This window comes from Pelodiscus sinensis, chromosome 27 (assembly GCF_049634645.1).
Source record: "Pelodiscus sinensis isolate JC-2024 chromosome 27, ASM4963464v1, whole genome shotgun sequence".
In the NCBI taxonomy this organism is placed as follows: Eukaryota; Metazoa; Chordata; order Testudines; family Trionychidae; genus Pelodiscus; species Pelodiscus sinensis.
In genome coordinates this window covers 14,741,863-14,756,152 of record NC_134737.1, presented here as the reverse complement: position 1 = coordinate 14,756,152, position 14,290 = coordinate 14,741,863, and the positions used below count along the sequence as shown (strand labels likewise).

Sequence of the window (14,290 nt, the reverse complement as noted above, 5' to 3'; positions counted from 1 at the left end):
AGCAGGAAATGCCACAGAGAGCAGGATTGCGGGGCTCACCCGCTTCGTGCACGGCACAGGTGTGGGCATCTCTTCACACCCAGCTCTACCCCCGCCCCGCCCCGGCCAGTGGGAGCCAGGCGGTCTCTGTCAGACCCCAGTGCCCGAGCGCATCTCCCCCGGCTCCCCCACACGTGCAAGGGGGGGGCGAGGCCGGTCGCTCTTCCAGCCCCTGCGCATCTCCTCGGTCCCAGGCACTTCCCGCCAGCTCCGCTGGGGCTGGGCTGGGAGCGGCCCAGGAGGGGCTGGGGGAGTCCGCCCCCGGGAGTCCCGCCGCGGGGCCGGGCCGGGTCCCCTGACGCACGGAGCCCGCGGGCACTTTCCAGCGCGGCGCGGAGCGAGGGGGATGCCAAGGCAGCCTGCGCCGGGCGCTGCAGCTGAGCCCCAGGGCGGACGCCGCGGGGCAGGTCGCGGAGCGCAGCGGGCGGCGAGAGGTGGGGCGCGCCGGGAGAAGGGGGAGCCTGCGGCCGGGGCGCGCCGGGAGAGGGGGGAGCCTGCGGCCGGGGCGAGCCGGGAGAGGGGGGAGCCTGCGGCCGGGGCGAGCCGGGAGAGGGGGGAGCCTGCGGCCGGGCGCGCTCGCAGGCGGTGCGGAGCCGGGGCTGGGGCGCGTCGCTGCCTCCTCCCCGCCGCAGCCGCCGGGCTCCGCGCCCCTGCCCGGCCCGGCGCGCTGCGGGCCCCGCGGACGCTTTCAAATGTTGCGGGGCTGAGCGCGGCGCGGGCCATGTGACGGGCGGGCGCGCTGCGGGCTGCGGGACCAGCGGGGCCGGGCCGCTGCCGAGCGCCCTGCCCGGGCTGCCAAGGGCGCGGAGCCGGCTGCGGACGCGGGGGGTCGGGCCCGGCAGCGCGCTGGGGCGCAGGCAGCGGGAGGCGACCCCGGGAGCCCAGGCGGCTTCTCGGATGGGCCAGGTCCGCCGCTGCCCCCCGCGCGTCGCCTGCCAGCCGGGAGCGGACGGGGCGCGGGACGCAGCCGCTTCGGAGCCGGGAAGCCGGGGGGAGGCGCCCGGGGCGCAAGGACCTGCCTAGGTGAGGGGGAGAGCAAGCGGGGCAGGGGTGGCTGGGTGGACCGGCGGGGATCGGATAGGTGGGGGAGGGGTGGTTGGGTGGACCGGCGGGGGGAGATTGAGGGGGAGGGCAGGCGGGGGTCGGACAGGTGCGTCCCTGCTTCCTTCCCGCCCCACCTGTCCGACCCCCGCCTGCCCTCCCCCTCAATCTCCCCCCGCCGGTCCACCCAACCCCCTTGGGCGGGTCGGGGGTTGAGGGGTGGGCAGGCGTGGGTCAGACAGGTGGGGAGGGAGGAGTGGTTGGTGGGCAGGTGAGGAGGGAGGGGTGGTTGGGTGGACGGTGGTGGAGGGGAGGCTGAGGGGTGGGCCAGTGAGGGAGATGGCCGCAAGGGGGTGCGTGGGTAGCAGGGTGGGTTAGCAAGGAAGGGAGGACAAGTGGGGGAGGGGGGTGTTGAAGGGTGGGCCGGCAAGGAAGGTGGTCGCAAGGGGGTGGACCGGTGGGGGAATAGTGGATGGGTGGGGGTTGGTGAGGGAGGGCGGACAGATGGAAGGGTGGCTGGAGGGGTGTGTGACAGGTGAGAGGGGTGGCTGGGGGGACAGGTTGGGGGAGGGGTTGAGTGGTGGGCCAGCGAGGGAGGTGGCCAGCAAGGAATAGACAGGTGTGGGGAAGGGGTGACTGGAGGAGGGTGTAACAGGTGAGGAGGGGTGGCTGGGGGGTATAGGTGGGGGGGTTGAGTGGTGGGCCAATGAGGGAGGCAGCGAAGGGTGGACAGGTGTGGCTTGCTGTCCCCACAGCTGATCTCCAGCTGGTGGGTTCTAGGTAATAGCTGTGCCGGGGGTAACTCTTCTCCGTGTGTTTTCAGGTGACTGAGGGGCCCTGTCACCGTGGGCCCGGGACACTATGGCCCAGCCCATCTCTGCCTTCCAGGCTGCCTACATCACCATCGAAGTGCTGATTGCCCTGGTGTCCGTGCCTGGGAACATCCTGGTGATCTGGGCTGTCCGGATGAACCAGGCTTTGCAGGATGCCACCTTCAGCTTCATCGTCTCGCTGGCCGTGGCTGACGTGGCCGTGGGGGCCCTGGTCATCCCGCTCGCCATCGTTATCAACGTGGGGCCCCACATTGAGTTCTACACCTGCCTCATGTTGGCCTGCCCTGTCCTCATCCTGACCGAGAGCTCCATCCTGGCCCTGCTGGCCATCGCCGTGGACCGCTACCTGCGCGTGAAGATCCCCCTCAGGTAGGAGTCCCCCTGCGTGCAGCAGAGCCTGGCCTGCCCCCTTGCGATCGAGAAGGACGCTGCTGGGGTTGGCGTAAAGACAGATCCTCGCTGAGATCAGGGACTGACAGCGGCAGGGCCACGCTCAGCGTCTGGCCGTTGCCCCGTGTCTCCGCCCCACGTGGTCTGGATGGCAAGGGGGCCTGTCTGTCTGTCCATCGTGCTCTACACAACAGATGCACAGACGGGCCAGCATGCCGGCAAGGTGTACAGCTCTGCCAGGGGCGCCGGTAGTGACCGGCTGCCCTAGATCCTCTGGGGAGAACAGGCCCAGAGGCTGGCCCTGACACCAAGCTGCTCTCTGGCCTGCCCGCACGCTTTGCTTCAACACCTCCTGCAGGGTGTGTTTCTTTAGAACGTGGCTGGGAATCGCTCTGCTACCATGTGCCACGGACACACACACACTCCCCGACCAGCACACAACAAAGGCGGGTTTAGCTGTGTGGCACTGGCAGGCTTCAGACAGCTGGAATGTGAAGACAACCCAGGCGTGCCTCCTGGCTTCGAGTGGGGCATGGCCGCCAGGAGTGTGATATAATGATTCTGGGGTATCCGTGTGATGTGGGGGCTCTCGCTGGTCCGGTGCTGGCTGCCACCTGCTCCTCCGCAGAGCTGCCTTCCCCGTGGGGCCGGGGGCCTTGGCGACACTTCAGAAGTTAAGAAATTCGGGGATCCTTTCCCTCCTTGCTAGTAGGGTGGCTGACGTCAGACGTCACTGTATTGTGCCTGGGCCCAGTGCTGGGTGTGAATCAGGGAATGCCCTTTGTGTGAACCCTGGAGCTCTGATCGGAAATATTTAACCCCTTCACTTATCCGCTGTTCTTCCGCTGCCAGGTTCCACGGCCTTTTCTTGGCAGAGACCCCAAACGCTGGCACAGGGGCCGGGTAGAGGCTCTGGGCACACACTCAGGCGGGAGAGCTGCATGGCTGCTAGACGCAGGATGGTGCCGACGGGGCATGATTACTAGATGTGCAGGGCGCAGGGGGGTGCCAAGCCGCTGGAGAGGCGGGGTCTGTGCAGGGCTGGGACAGCTCGCTATGATGCGGGTGGCGGGGGGGGCTGCATTGTTTCCTACCTGCGGGGCTGGAGCTGTGTGGCTTTCCCTGCATAGGTACTGCAGGAAGTTCCCTGACCATCTGGAGGCTGGATTCAGAGGCTGGCTCCTCTCTGCTGTGTTCCCCAGGGCCGAGGGAGAAGGACGCATGCTGCATCTTGGGGGCCATTAAAAACAGCAAAGCAGTGGATGAGAGAGGAATAAAACAAACTCGAATGTGTCTGCGGTGAACTCTGGGTCCTCCACCCCAGCTTCCAGGGCACTTATCTCCTATATTCATCACGCTGTCCCTTAGGAGTGAGTGTCTCTAAATTGTAAACTTCCACAAACATCTCTCTGCATCTTCCCTCTTAAAGAAACACTCATTAGCTCTTAAATACACAGGAACATAAACACACAGCTAGCTGCTATCTAATAACACAGGCGTTCTGTGCTCAACCCATCTGCTACATATCCATTAACCCAATGTGCCCGCTTCCTCGGCAGGAGAGGTTGCCAGCGCATCTCTCCGGGCCGAGTCTTTAATGCTCACTTCCTCCTTCTCCGAGCAGGTTAGCAAGTCTCTGAATCTTTCCGGATGGTTTATTTCCCTCTCTGATCAGCCTCTCACTGGGGTCCAAGTTCTTCTCTTGCTCTTCGCCAGTTTCACTTTTGTCTGCTGGTGATAAAGGATCAGCCAGTGGGAAGCACCAGAGTCCACATCCATTGTCAATGGTTTGGAACTTTCTGGGATTACTCCTGGATCTCTCTGATTACGCTGAAATGTGCTTCCCCTCCCCCACTGTCTGCCTGGGCTTCATAAGACCTTGGAGGCAGCTGTTTTTTAATGCTACTCCCTTAGCTCCAAGTATGAGAGGAGCAAGTGGGAGATCAGGGTGTGACGGCACGTTGGGGGTCCCCCGTCTCCTGCACCCCGAAATGGCACAACCAGACTGCACCAGCCGGTGGAATAGAGGAAGTTTATTGCCTCTCCAGGATACAGCACAGCACAGATGTAATCTGGTCACAGAGCTGGGCTAGGATGCCTCAGGCCCCCTTGAGGTGGGGGAGACTGGGCCCCTAAACTCCAGCCCCTTTCCCTAGGCTGTCTCCTCCATGCTCTCAGACAGCAACCACTAACTCTCTTCCAGCCCTGCTCCCCAGCCAGGGCAGCATCCACCTTCCTTTGTTCCTCTCCATGGGGGGTGTCTGGCCATACTGGTTTGCATAGTGACTCATCCTGTTTTTCTGGGTCCTGGTACCCACGGCAGCCAGTGGGGGTTACCCCAGAGCCAGCAGCATAGAAACCAGCCAGGTACCCCCACTACGTCACACAGGGGCACTCTTGTCAAAATAATTCTGCTTCCTCTTCTGATTGGCTTTCATGTTCCATCTTCATTGTCTCCGATTTCAGCGAGTTATCAGTGACTGGTAAATTAGCTCTGGTTCTTCTTCCCGTCAGTAATGGAGCTGGAGGAAAGCCATTCTCCAGGCATGCCCTTCGGCTTTTTAAACAAATTACCCCCCCCCTTCCTCGCAAAAGCCTTTTTCATAAAGTGTGTTACTTCCCTATAGACCTTTCCGGGAGTCCATGCAATTGGGGGCAATTTGGACTTGATGCTTTGTGATGAAAATCCCAGTCTCTGGCAAATTGCCTAACCTGCCCTGGAAAATAGTGACCCATTCGCACTAACGACTTCATCGGGCATTCCATGGCTGGAGAAGATTCCCTTCATGCCGGCTCTCTCGTGCTTGCTGTTAGTTCTGTGCTGGGTGCCAATTTCTGACTCTTAAATACGCCTTTGATTGCCAGGGAAATAAATCAGGCCTCACCTTCTCCTAAGGCCTTTGTGGGGCTGGGTGAGTTCCCGGTGGCACTGCCTGTTGGCACGGCTTGTATTGTAAGCATGCAAAGCAGTTTGCTACCACATAAGTAATGTCATGATTGATCTGTGGCCAACACAGCATCTCTCCTGCTTCTTGTTTGCACCTAACAATTCTTCAATGACCCCTGCGGATCGTTAGTACCACTTTTTAGAGGCTCATTGAAATTGCAACCTTACTGCTCTTGAAGAGCAGCTGCCCTTGAAGAGCAACGATTATTCAACCTGTGGAACTCCTTGCCAGAGGAGGCTGTGAAGGCTAGGACTATAATAGAGTTTAAAGAGAAGCTAGATAATTTCATGGAGGTTAGGTCCATAAAAGGCTATTAGCCAGGGGATAAAATGGTGTCCGTGGCCTCTGTTTGTCAGAGGCTGGAGAGGGATGGCAGGAAACAAATCGCTTGATCATTGTCTTCGGTCCACCCTCTCTGGGGCACCTGGTACTGGCCACTGTCGGCAGACAGGGTACTGGGCTAGATGGACCTTTGGTCTGACCCAGTACGGCCGTTCTTATGTTCTATTGCAGCAAGTTCAGGTTTGCCGTTCCGATAGTCTCTGGAACTCAGAGAGCAGCTGTTTATTTCTTCAGGCCACCCTTTAATGATTGATTCTTTAAGGATCCCCAGCTTTCTCCTATTCACCTCTTATTTGTTGCTGTTTCCTTCTCATTCCGCGCGTCAGACCAGGTAATGTTCTTGGGAGTCACCAGCCAACAAAGCTGTGAATGAGAGAGGAATCTAATGTTGAACGAAACAAATCCGCGAGCCTTGGTGGTGAATCTCTGAGCACAGCTGCCCTGGCTCTCCTCTTCAGCTTCCTGGGCACATCTCTAAACTCCTGTATTCCATTCAGCTGGAAAAGTGGGTGGTGCCCACAAAAGCCCATGTACCAGCTACATGTTTTTTTAGTCTCTAAGGTGCTGCTGGACTATTCATTGTTTTTCAAGTTTTTCCTTTGGAGGGAGTGTCTCTAAATTACAATCTTCCACACACCGGTCTCTACACGGCATGCTTGGTCCTGCTATGGCCAATCGCCAGAGTCTGCTTTGTTGGACTGTTCAGACAAGATGCCTTGGCAGGGCAACCCAGCTCTTGAGGTGAGCATGAGAGGCTGATTAGCCCAGACGGGTCCTTTGCTTTTTAGAGACGATTGTATTCATCCCGTAGCGCAAAATAAATAAATGAATTTGTGCCAGTTTGGCTTGGCAGGTCAGAATTGAAACAGCAGCTGGGGCATGCACGGTTGAAATTCTAGCCCCAGACGTGTCCCTGCAGCCTGCTCATATCCAAAGGCAGAATCCAAAAGGCAGAATCCATCTACCCCTCCTGCCTTAGGGCTGCACTCCACCAAACACGGTATTCTGGCTGCTCTTCTGGGCACACGAGGGTATGTGGTGGCATTTTCTATTGGAGTAGCTCTTAGGAACTCCAGGCATGGGCCAGACCCCAATGTGCAAGGTGCTGTACAATGAACTAACAGATGGCTTCTTCCAGCCCACACATGCCTCAAAGCTAGTGGGTCAGACACCTCTAGGCCTTCTCAAGAGGGTGAATTCTGGGGCAGGAGCTTGAAGGAATCTCTCACCTGCGTGGAGAGGGCTGGTGAAGTAACAGGGGAGTTAGCCACAATTGCTTGGTGTTCCCCTTGTTTTCCCTTAACTTCTGCATACTTTTTGCTATGGGAATTCCCTTGCTTGTATGCGTATTTGCCACAGTAAACTAGTGGCAAAGCAGGTCACATTGTTATGCGGCTTGTCAAGGCTGCTGTGACAGAGAATTTTCATTGAATGCTGGAGCAATATTTACAAAGGATTTTTCAAAGCTATAGCCAGGTATAATTTTATTCCTGGTTAATCACTGTGTATCTTCTCCTTCCCCCCACCCCCATGGGGTAAAACTTACTCCAGAAATATTCTTACTGGGTGGGGAGTGCTCAGTTGGACGCACCGTGGCATTGCCCTGTGGAGTGGTATGGTGCTAAGGCCAGGTCTCCATTAAAAACTCAACTTGACCCAGCTACGTCGCTCAAGGGCTGGAAGAATCCACAGCCCTGAGGGGTGCAGTTACGCCCGCCTATGCCTGGGGTAGGCTGATGGAAGAGTTGGATGAACTGCACTGATGAGAGAACCCTACAATGGTGCCGCTCCGAGGTCTGAATTTTCAGTTGATTGCCCAGATCTGGGTGCTCTGCATCTCTGCAGATCAGGCCCCAGACACTCTATGCTGCTTGGGAGAAGCATGGTGATAAAGAGCCGGGCAGCGTCCCTGGATCAGACGGAGGGCTGGAGATGTGCGGGCTGGTTGGCTGGTGGGACAGGGCAGAGGGATAGGAGGTGGGAAGTCAGGCAGGGCAGTTTGGAGAGGTCCCGTGTGTAAGCCTGGTCCGTGTGCCCCAGGTGGAGTTTGGGGAGCCCTAGGGAGGGCTGCTCGCCCACATGCTGTTCTTGGCAGCTCGCTAGCGAGCGGAGAACCAGGCTGGGATATAATTCAGGGATCTGTCAGCAAGCCCAGCACAGCTTTACACGCAGAGAGAGATGTGCCATCCACATCAGGCAGCAGGGCAGGCTCCGCTCTGACCTTCTCTGCACCAGCTGTTTCTCACCTCTCCCATCTCCCTGCCGTTGGGCTGGGGAGGACTCAGCACAAAGGCAGAGCACGCGGCGCAGGCAGGCATGGCCTTGTAGGCAGAGGAGGCATGCGCGAGGCACCGGGGCGATAATCCAGCCCCTGGATTGGGCTGCTAGCCACAAGCATGGTGTGGGCTGTGCTGGAAGGGTGGCCACGTGGTATGGGAGCCAGTCTGGCAACAGGGAGACCTGGTTTGATTCCTTGCTGCACCAGCGCCGTCCTGGGCGACCTTAGGAGAGTCACTTCGCTCCTGTCTGTGCATCTGTACCTGGGCACACCAGCACCTACCGTTCCATGGGTACACGTGCGACAGACTGGGCGGGGCTGGGATACTGCAGCAGCAGGCGCTGCGCGGGTACCGAAGCGCAGTTAAGCGGAGTAGCCCTGAGAACGGGAGCTCTCGAGAGCCGCTGTCCCAGCCCGCCTCAGACAGGACAGTCATGTGGACCCCAGCGGCCAGCCCCCTCGCCCGCTGCAGGGAAACCAGCCAACCCTTGTGGCTGCTCTGTTTGCTCATCCCGAGATCTGCAGCTCCCTCCCACAGCGCACGCAGGCCCTCCCGCAGCGCTTCCACAGTGCACCAGAAGCAGATGGGGATGCTTGTTTGCCTGCTGCTGCTGGCTCCCGGGGCCAGCGCCTCCGCTCTGCCCTTGTGCAAGGGGCCGAGCAGGTTTTTCAGCCAGAGTCGGAGTTTGGGGGCTTCCGTCGCCCCGTCCTGCTTGTTTTTCAGGCCCCAGAGCAGTGGGGTCCCGTTGGCTTTGGGGGTGCCTCGCGCTCAGTCATTTGCTGGCATTGTGGAGTTTATGGTCCAGGAGGGAGCCCAGCAGACAGGAGAGCAGCATGCCCCTAACTCCAGAGGTGGGGAGCACGGCGAGCTGGAGTGTGGCTGGGAGTGAAATGCAGCCCGAGGACAGGGGCTTGTGGTCCGTGTACGGCCAAGGGGAGTGCTGTGACAGCAAGGGATGGTGCCTCTTGGCAGCAGGCTAGTCACTCGGGCCAGCCTCCCTAGTGGGAGTGCAGGGACCTGAATCCACGCTCGTGCCTGATGAGGGACGTGAATTGGGCCAGAGGGGGGGTGGCAGCTCTGTGCTTCTGGAAGAGGCGGGGCCTCAGGCAGGAGGGGCGGGGCCAGGGCACAGTGTGCTGCCCAGAGCGCCGATGGTGATTGAAAGAGCCTGCGGCTCTAACTACTGCAGTAGTAGCAATGGCAGCAGCCAAAATCCCGGGCCTCTTTAAATCACCAGGCCCCTGGATAAGATGGGGGTGGTGGCTCTCTGCTCCTGGGAGGGGCGTGGCCTTGGGCGGAAGGGGCGGGGCCTCGGGCAGAAGGGGCGGGGCCCTTGACACCATCTGGACCGCGTCTCTCTCAGCAGCATCTGGAGCATGCTGCCCGGGGCTCTGATAGCCATTTAAAGAGCCTGGGGTTCTGGCTGCAGCAGCAGCAGCCTAGATCGCTGGGCCCCTTTGAATCACTGGGCCCCAGGGCAGTTGTCCCCCTCCCTTGGTCAGCAGGCTGGGTGTGACTAGGCTGAATTTGGCCCCACATTTGATTGGCTTGGCTTGGCCTTCTCTGGCTGCCATCCCGCCTGTCGAACGGCCGTAACGCCCAGCGAGCTGCCAGGATCACGGCACATCTGCTCAGAGGGAAGCCGGCATGTGGTCACGACCCACCGTGACTCGCATTTTCTGTCCCCAGCCTCGTGCTCCCCTTGCGGGCCCAGCAGGCTGCTTTGGCGCGGGCAGGCTGGCGCACGAGGAAACGCTTTGCTTTGTTTTGTTTTGCAGCCTAGCAAGCGCCTCCGGAGCCCTGCGTGAGCCTGCTCCGTCAATGAGCAGAGCAGTGGGGGTGGGGGGGACCTGGCGCGCCGAGGAGAGCACTCCTCGCCTTGCTTGCTATGTGTGAAGTGAGCCAAACGTAAGCCAGATGCCCCGGCCACGTTGGAATGTTCAGAATCCCGTGCCCGTGAGACAAACGTGCTGCTCACAGCCAGCGCTGCCCCATGCAGTGGGTAGCAGAGATCAACAGCGGCTTGACTGCTCCGGGTAGGGAGCCCAGAATCCGTCTGCCTGGCGGGGAGCACGTGTCCCCCATAAATGCACATTCACAAATACCAGGCCGGAGCAGCGTGGAGAACGCTTTGCTCGGGGATGGAAAGCATGGTCCAGACCAGGGGACTCACCTGCCCTAGAGCATTTGAAGCACTCCCCCGCCATGAGTCCCACTACCGTGCAGGGCCAAATTCCCATGTGCAATCAGGGCACGTTGATTTGCTAACGAGCTCGGCACCCAGTGTGCACCCAGCACGCTGAGCTGTTGGTGAGCTCTTCCTGCTAGCAGCGGTGCCTGATGTAGCTACATTCACTTATCTAAGCAATAATCTCTTTCTCTCTCTCAAAAAAGTTTTTCCTGTCGGGCGACAGAACATTCCAGCCGCGCGACAGAATGACATCATCACGTCATCGGTGTCACCAGGCTCTCTCAGTGAAGCGAAAGGGGCCAGAGAGGGGGGGTAGGCGAGAGTAGTGAGCAGAGGGTGCAGCCCCCTAGGGTTGCCACATGGTTTAACAAAAAATACCGAAACCCCCTCCCCATCCCCCAAAAAAACACACCTGGAAAAAATTCTGTTAAGCAAAAAAAAAAAAGAACGAATTCCTGGGACCAATGTAAAAAAAAAAAAAAGGTGGCAGTATTCCAGGGGAAAAGTTGTTAATCAAAAAGGGGAAAAGTTTACAATAGCTGACCAAAAAAACAACCCCAGTTTGCCCTTTTAAGAGCAGAGCAGGAATTGCCCTTTTAAGGTGGCCATTTTGAAGTCTGTTCTCCGAGATCCCGATACGCTGCATTCTTTTTATATTAAACCCTCCCTGAGACGCTCCATCCTCCCCCTGCCCCAGCCAGCTCAAGCTGCACGTGTTCTGGTAGACACCCGAGCCAGGAAATACAGAAAATACCAGATATTTCACATGTCCAGTATTTTCTGAATTTTTTTACCTGATGGAAGGCCCAAATAATGGTTCAGTACTGGACACCTGGAACCCTACAGACCCCTAGTAGTTCAGTATTTTCAGATTCGCATGAATTGCACCTTTTCAGTATGACGGAAATGGTGGTCAATATATTGCTTATTTACAGCTGCTGTGCAATGTTTATAAAGCTTGACCTCAAAAAGCTAGATGTTTTGCCTCTCATTTTAAAATTTGTATAGAAAAGCAGCTTTTAGCCCACAGTATCAATAGAGGCTCATGGATTCAGCATATTTTTTTATTTAAAGGTTGCGAGAGATTTTAATAAGTGCCGTGCTGTTGCATTCATTCAAGGCGTACAGCTAGTTCGGATAGGAAGCCTAATCCGAAGTAGCTAGTTCGTGCCGCGTGTAGCCGCGCGGCACGCAGTCCGAACTAGCCGGCATTTAAAAATGGTGCCGGCCGGCTTTATGCAAATGAAGCCCGGGAAATTCAAATCCCAGGCTTCATTTGCAACTCCGTATGACTACATTACCCCCCCTAGTTTGAACTAGGGGGGTAGTGTAGACATACCCTAAGGGTCAGAGTTTGGCATACAGAGATTTCCGCCTGCTCGAAAGGAGGCAAGCACACCATGAAAACGCCTCTTAACTTTCTAATAAAAAGACAGAAAAGAAGGAAAAGTACAGGCTGAAACTCTTATCTAGGATTCTCTGGTCTGGCAACATCCACAGTCCAGCACAGATGTTGCAGGACCAGAGTGTCCGGGTGGAAGGCTAGCAGCAAGGACCTCTGTGGGGCAGGCAGGGCAGCGGGCTACCCATAGGGTGTTGACAGCAGGGCTGCCTGGGGGTGGGTTTGGAGACCTGGCGTGTGGCTGCCTGGCAGGGCTGGGAGCCGTGCACTAGGGCTCCGGGACCCACTGGCCAGCCATGCACTAGGGCTCCGAGACCCGCTGGGCAGCCACACACTGGGGCTCTTGAGTGTGGGTCAGCAGGAGGTAGGGAGCCAGCTAGGAAGCCAGTGGGCCAGCGCGTGGTGGCAGCTGCCTGGTGGGTCCCGGAGTCCCAATGTACAGCTGCTTGGTGGATTCTGGAGTCACCGCTGCGATGGCTCCCCGGCAGGGTCGGCAGGGCAGTGGGGTAAGCAGGAGGTGGCGAGCCAGCTGGGAGGCCAGCAGGTCGGCCCAGTGGCAGGGGTCCAGGAATGACCTCCCACGGTCTGGCAGAGTCCTTCGTCTGGGACCGGTCAGATCCTGAGGGTGCCAGACCAGGGAGGTCCAACCTATAGTTAAAACATTTGAAATGCAAAGTTATTAAATGAGGCTTTCATTCTACCAGTATCACTTGTTCCCTTTAACTGGAGAGAGTGTCTTACATGGAAAGCCCCCTTGTTTGACAGTTTTTAGCTGGAATCCAAGATGATGGCCGTTGTCCTTTTGGGGAAAGGAGAAGTAGTAAGTTGAGAGAGTCTGGAACTGCTGTTGTTACAACCCAGTCCCGACACCCTGGAAAAGAGCCTTCTGTGCAGCTGATGTAATATTTGTATCTACATCAAACATTTTCCTAACATTAGTTACTAAAGAGAAAGGTGCCTGGATTTAAAATAAATTGTGCCTAATCTGAATGGCTAGCTATATATTTGCCAGACACGGAAAAGGCGCTCTCCCAGAAAACGACTGATTACAAATAGGTAGCACTTTCTATAAGGTGCCTGGGAATTCAAATCGAACCTGGAAGAGCTGTCAGATTAAATGTCAAACCATTCTGTCAGCAAGTGAATGCTGCCATGCAGTGTCTTGGTTGGGAAGAATAGCCACAGTCTAAATGAATATTCTGCTAAGGGTCTCTTTCTTGTTTTAACACCTTTCTGTGGTTATTCCAGATAAAACCCTGTCAGAAATACAGTCTTGTTTAGAATTGATATGAAATTTTTAAAAAAAGTGAGAGCAAATTCTTTGTACAGACCCACTAAACAGGGCAGGCTAGCTATTCCACATCTTTTATTAAAGCTAATGTTTAATAAAAATTCACATTACACAGGTCAAGCTTGATTATCAAAAATTACAAGTCTTGGTTAGAAAGCTTACGCGATAAATATAGTATATAGCAAGCATTTACCCCCATTTAGGTGTGCAAGTTTGTAAGCAGTAGGGAATAAGCATTTTTGGTACGTCACCCATCGGAAGTTTAACAGAGTCAGTCGCAGTAGAGCGGATATGTACGTGGGTGGGGATTGTCCCTGGGTCCATCTGTGTCAAGGAAGGATTTGGACTACTTCCCTGATGGTGCCCCTTGTTGTCGGTCTTGTTCATGCCGTTTGGTGTTGTCGGTGTCCTGTGATGTGCTCCGGGTGTATGTCTCTGGGCCATCTGATGGCATTGGGCACCGTGAGCTACCACATGATCTGAGTGTAGCGTCAGCTGACACTCTACACACTCACCACTGCCTTTTTATTAGGATCCCCAAAGCCCAGGACTCTGGCTATTAGGGTGTCCGCCAGCAGGGTGTAATTCTCCACCTTCTTCCATGGTGCTACCAAGCCAACCAAGCAGAAGGGGAGAGGAGAAGGGGGGAGGGTTGTAACGTAACCAAACACTGGATCTTTATCGATCAGGAAAATTGCTACAGTGTAAACATTGGCAGACTACCATGGATTAATAAACAAATGGTGCATGCCAGAAATTTACACTTATCCTTTAACAAAGTCTTCTCTGCAGCTTTGGGACAGACCTAGAGATGAGATCAGTTCTTTTCCCTTGCCAATGACATCCATCACACATAATCCAGCTGTTAATCCAAACTGCAAACCAGCGAGCTTCAAAGACCGGGGGAGCTGTGGAACACACAGCTATTCATCAAATAAACATTGCTAGCTTCCTTAGAGATCAAAACGAACTTTATCTGGTCCCATGGCACTAGCGTGACCACTCCTGGAATTGTGTCCAGTTCAGATAAACTGGAGAGGGGTCAGAGAAAGAGGATTAGAAAACATGCCTTAGAAAGAGAGAGCGAGAGCCTCAAACGGCTGAATCTATTTATCTTAACAAAGAAAAGCTGAAAGGGTTGACTTGGTTTCAGTCTATAAGCATCTGCACAAATTTTGAATAATGGGTTCTTCAGACTAGCAGAGGAAGGTCGAACACGATCCAATGGCTGGAAGCTGAAGCTAGACAAATTCCGAGTGGAAATCGGGAGAACGTCTTTAACGGTGAGAGTAATTAGCCACTGGAGTCATTTACGAAGGGCCAGGGTGGATTCTCCGTCTCTGGCTGTTTTAAAATCCAGACTGAATGTTTCTCTAAGAGCTCTGCTCCAGGAATTATATTGGGGAAATTCTGCATACAGGAGCTCAGACTAGATGATCAAAGTAGTACCTTCTGGCCTAGAATCTATGAACGTATGGGCCAAAAGTGTTGGCATAGCCAAGTCACTGTCCGACATGTCTAACAAGGTTTAGGC

At 56.1% G+C, this 14,290-nt stretch overlaps 1 protein-coding gene across 2 annotated transcripts in view; it reads left to right on the top strand.

Annotated features, from left to right (window-relative positions):
* The first annotated feature begins 242 nt into the window (after positions 1–242).
* The window catches only part of ADORA1 (adenosine A1 receptor), a 60,867-nt gene continuing 46,819 nt past the window's right edge, over positions 243–14,290 (top strand). Inside the window, exons 1-2 of one of the 2 annotated variants that reach the window (XM_075910520.1) lie at positions 243–473; positions 1,904–2,282. In XM_075910520.1, the coding sequence (XP_075766635.1) occupies positions 1,942–2,282 (341 nt within the window). In that variant the 5' untranslated portion in view covers positions 243–473; positions 1,904–1,941. Of the gene's footprint in view, positions 474–763; positions 1,063–1,903; positions 2,283–14,290 lie in introns of those variants that run through there. The other variant, XM_075910519.1, reaches the window with a different exon arrangement.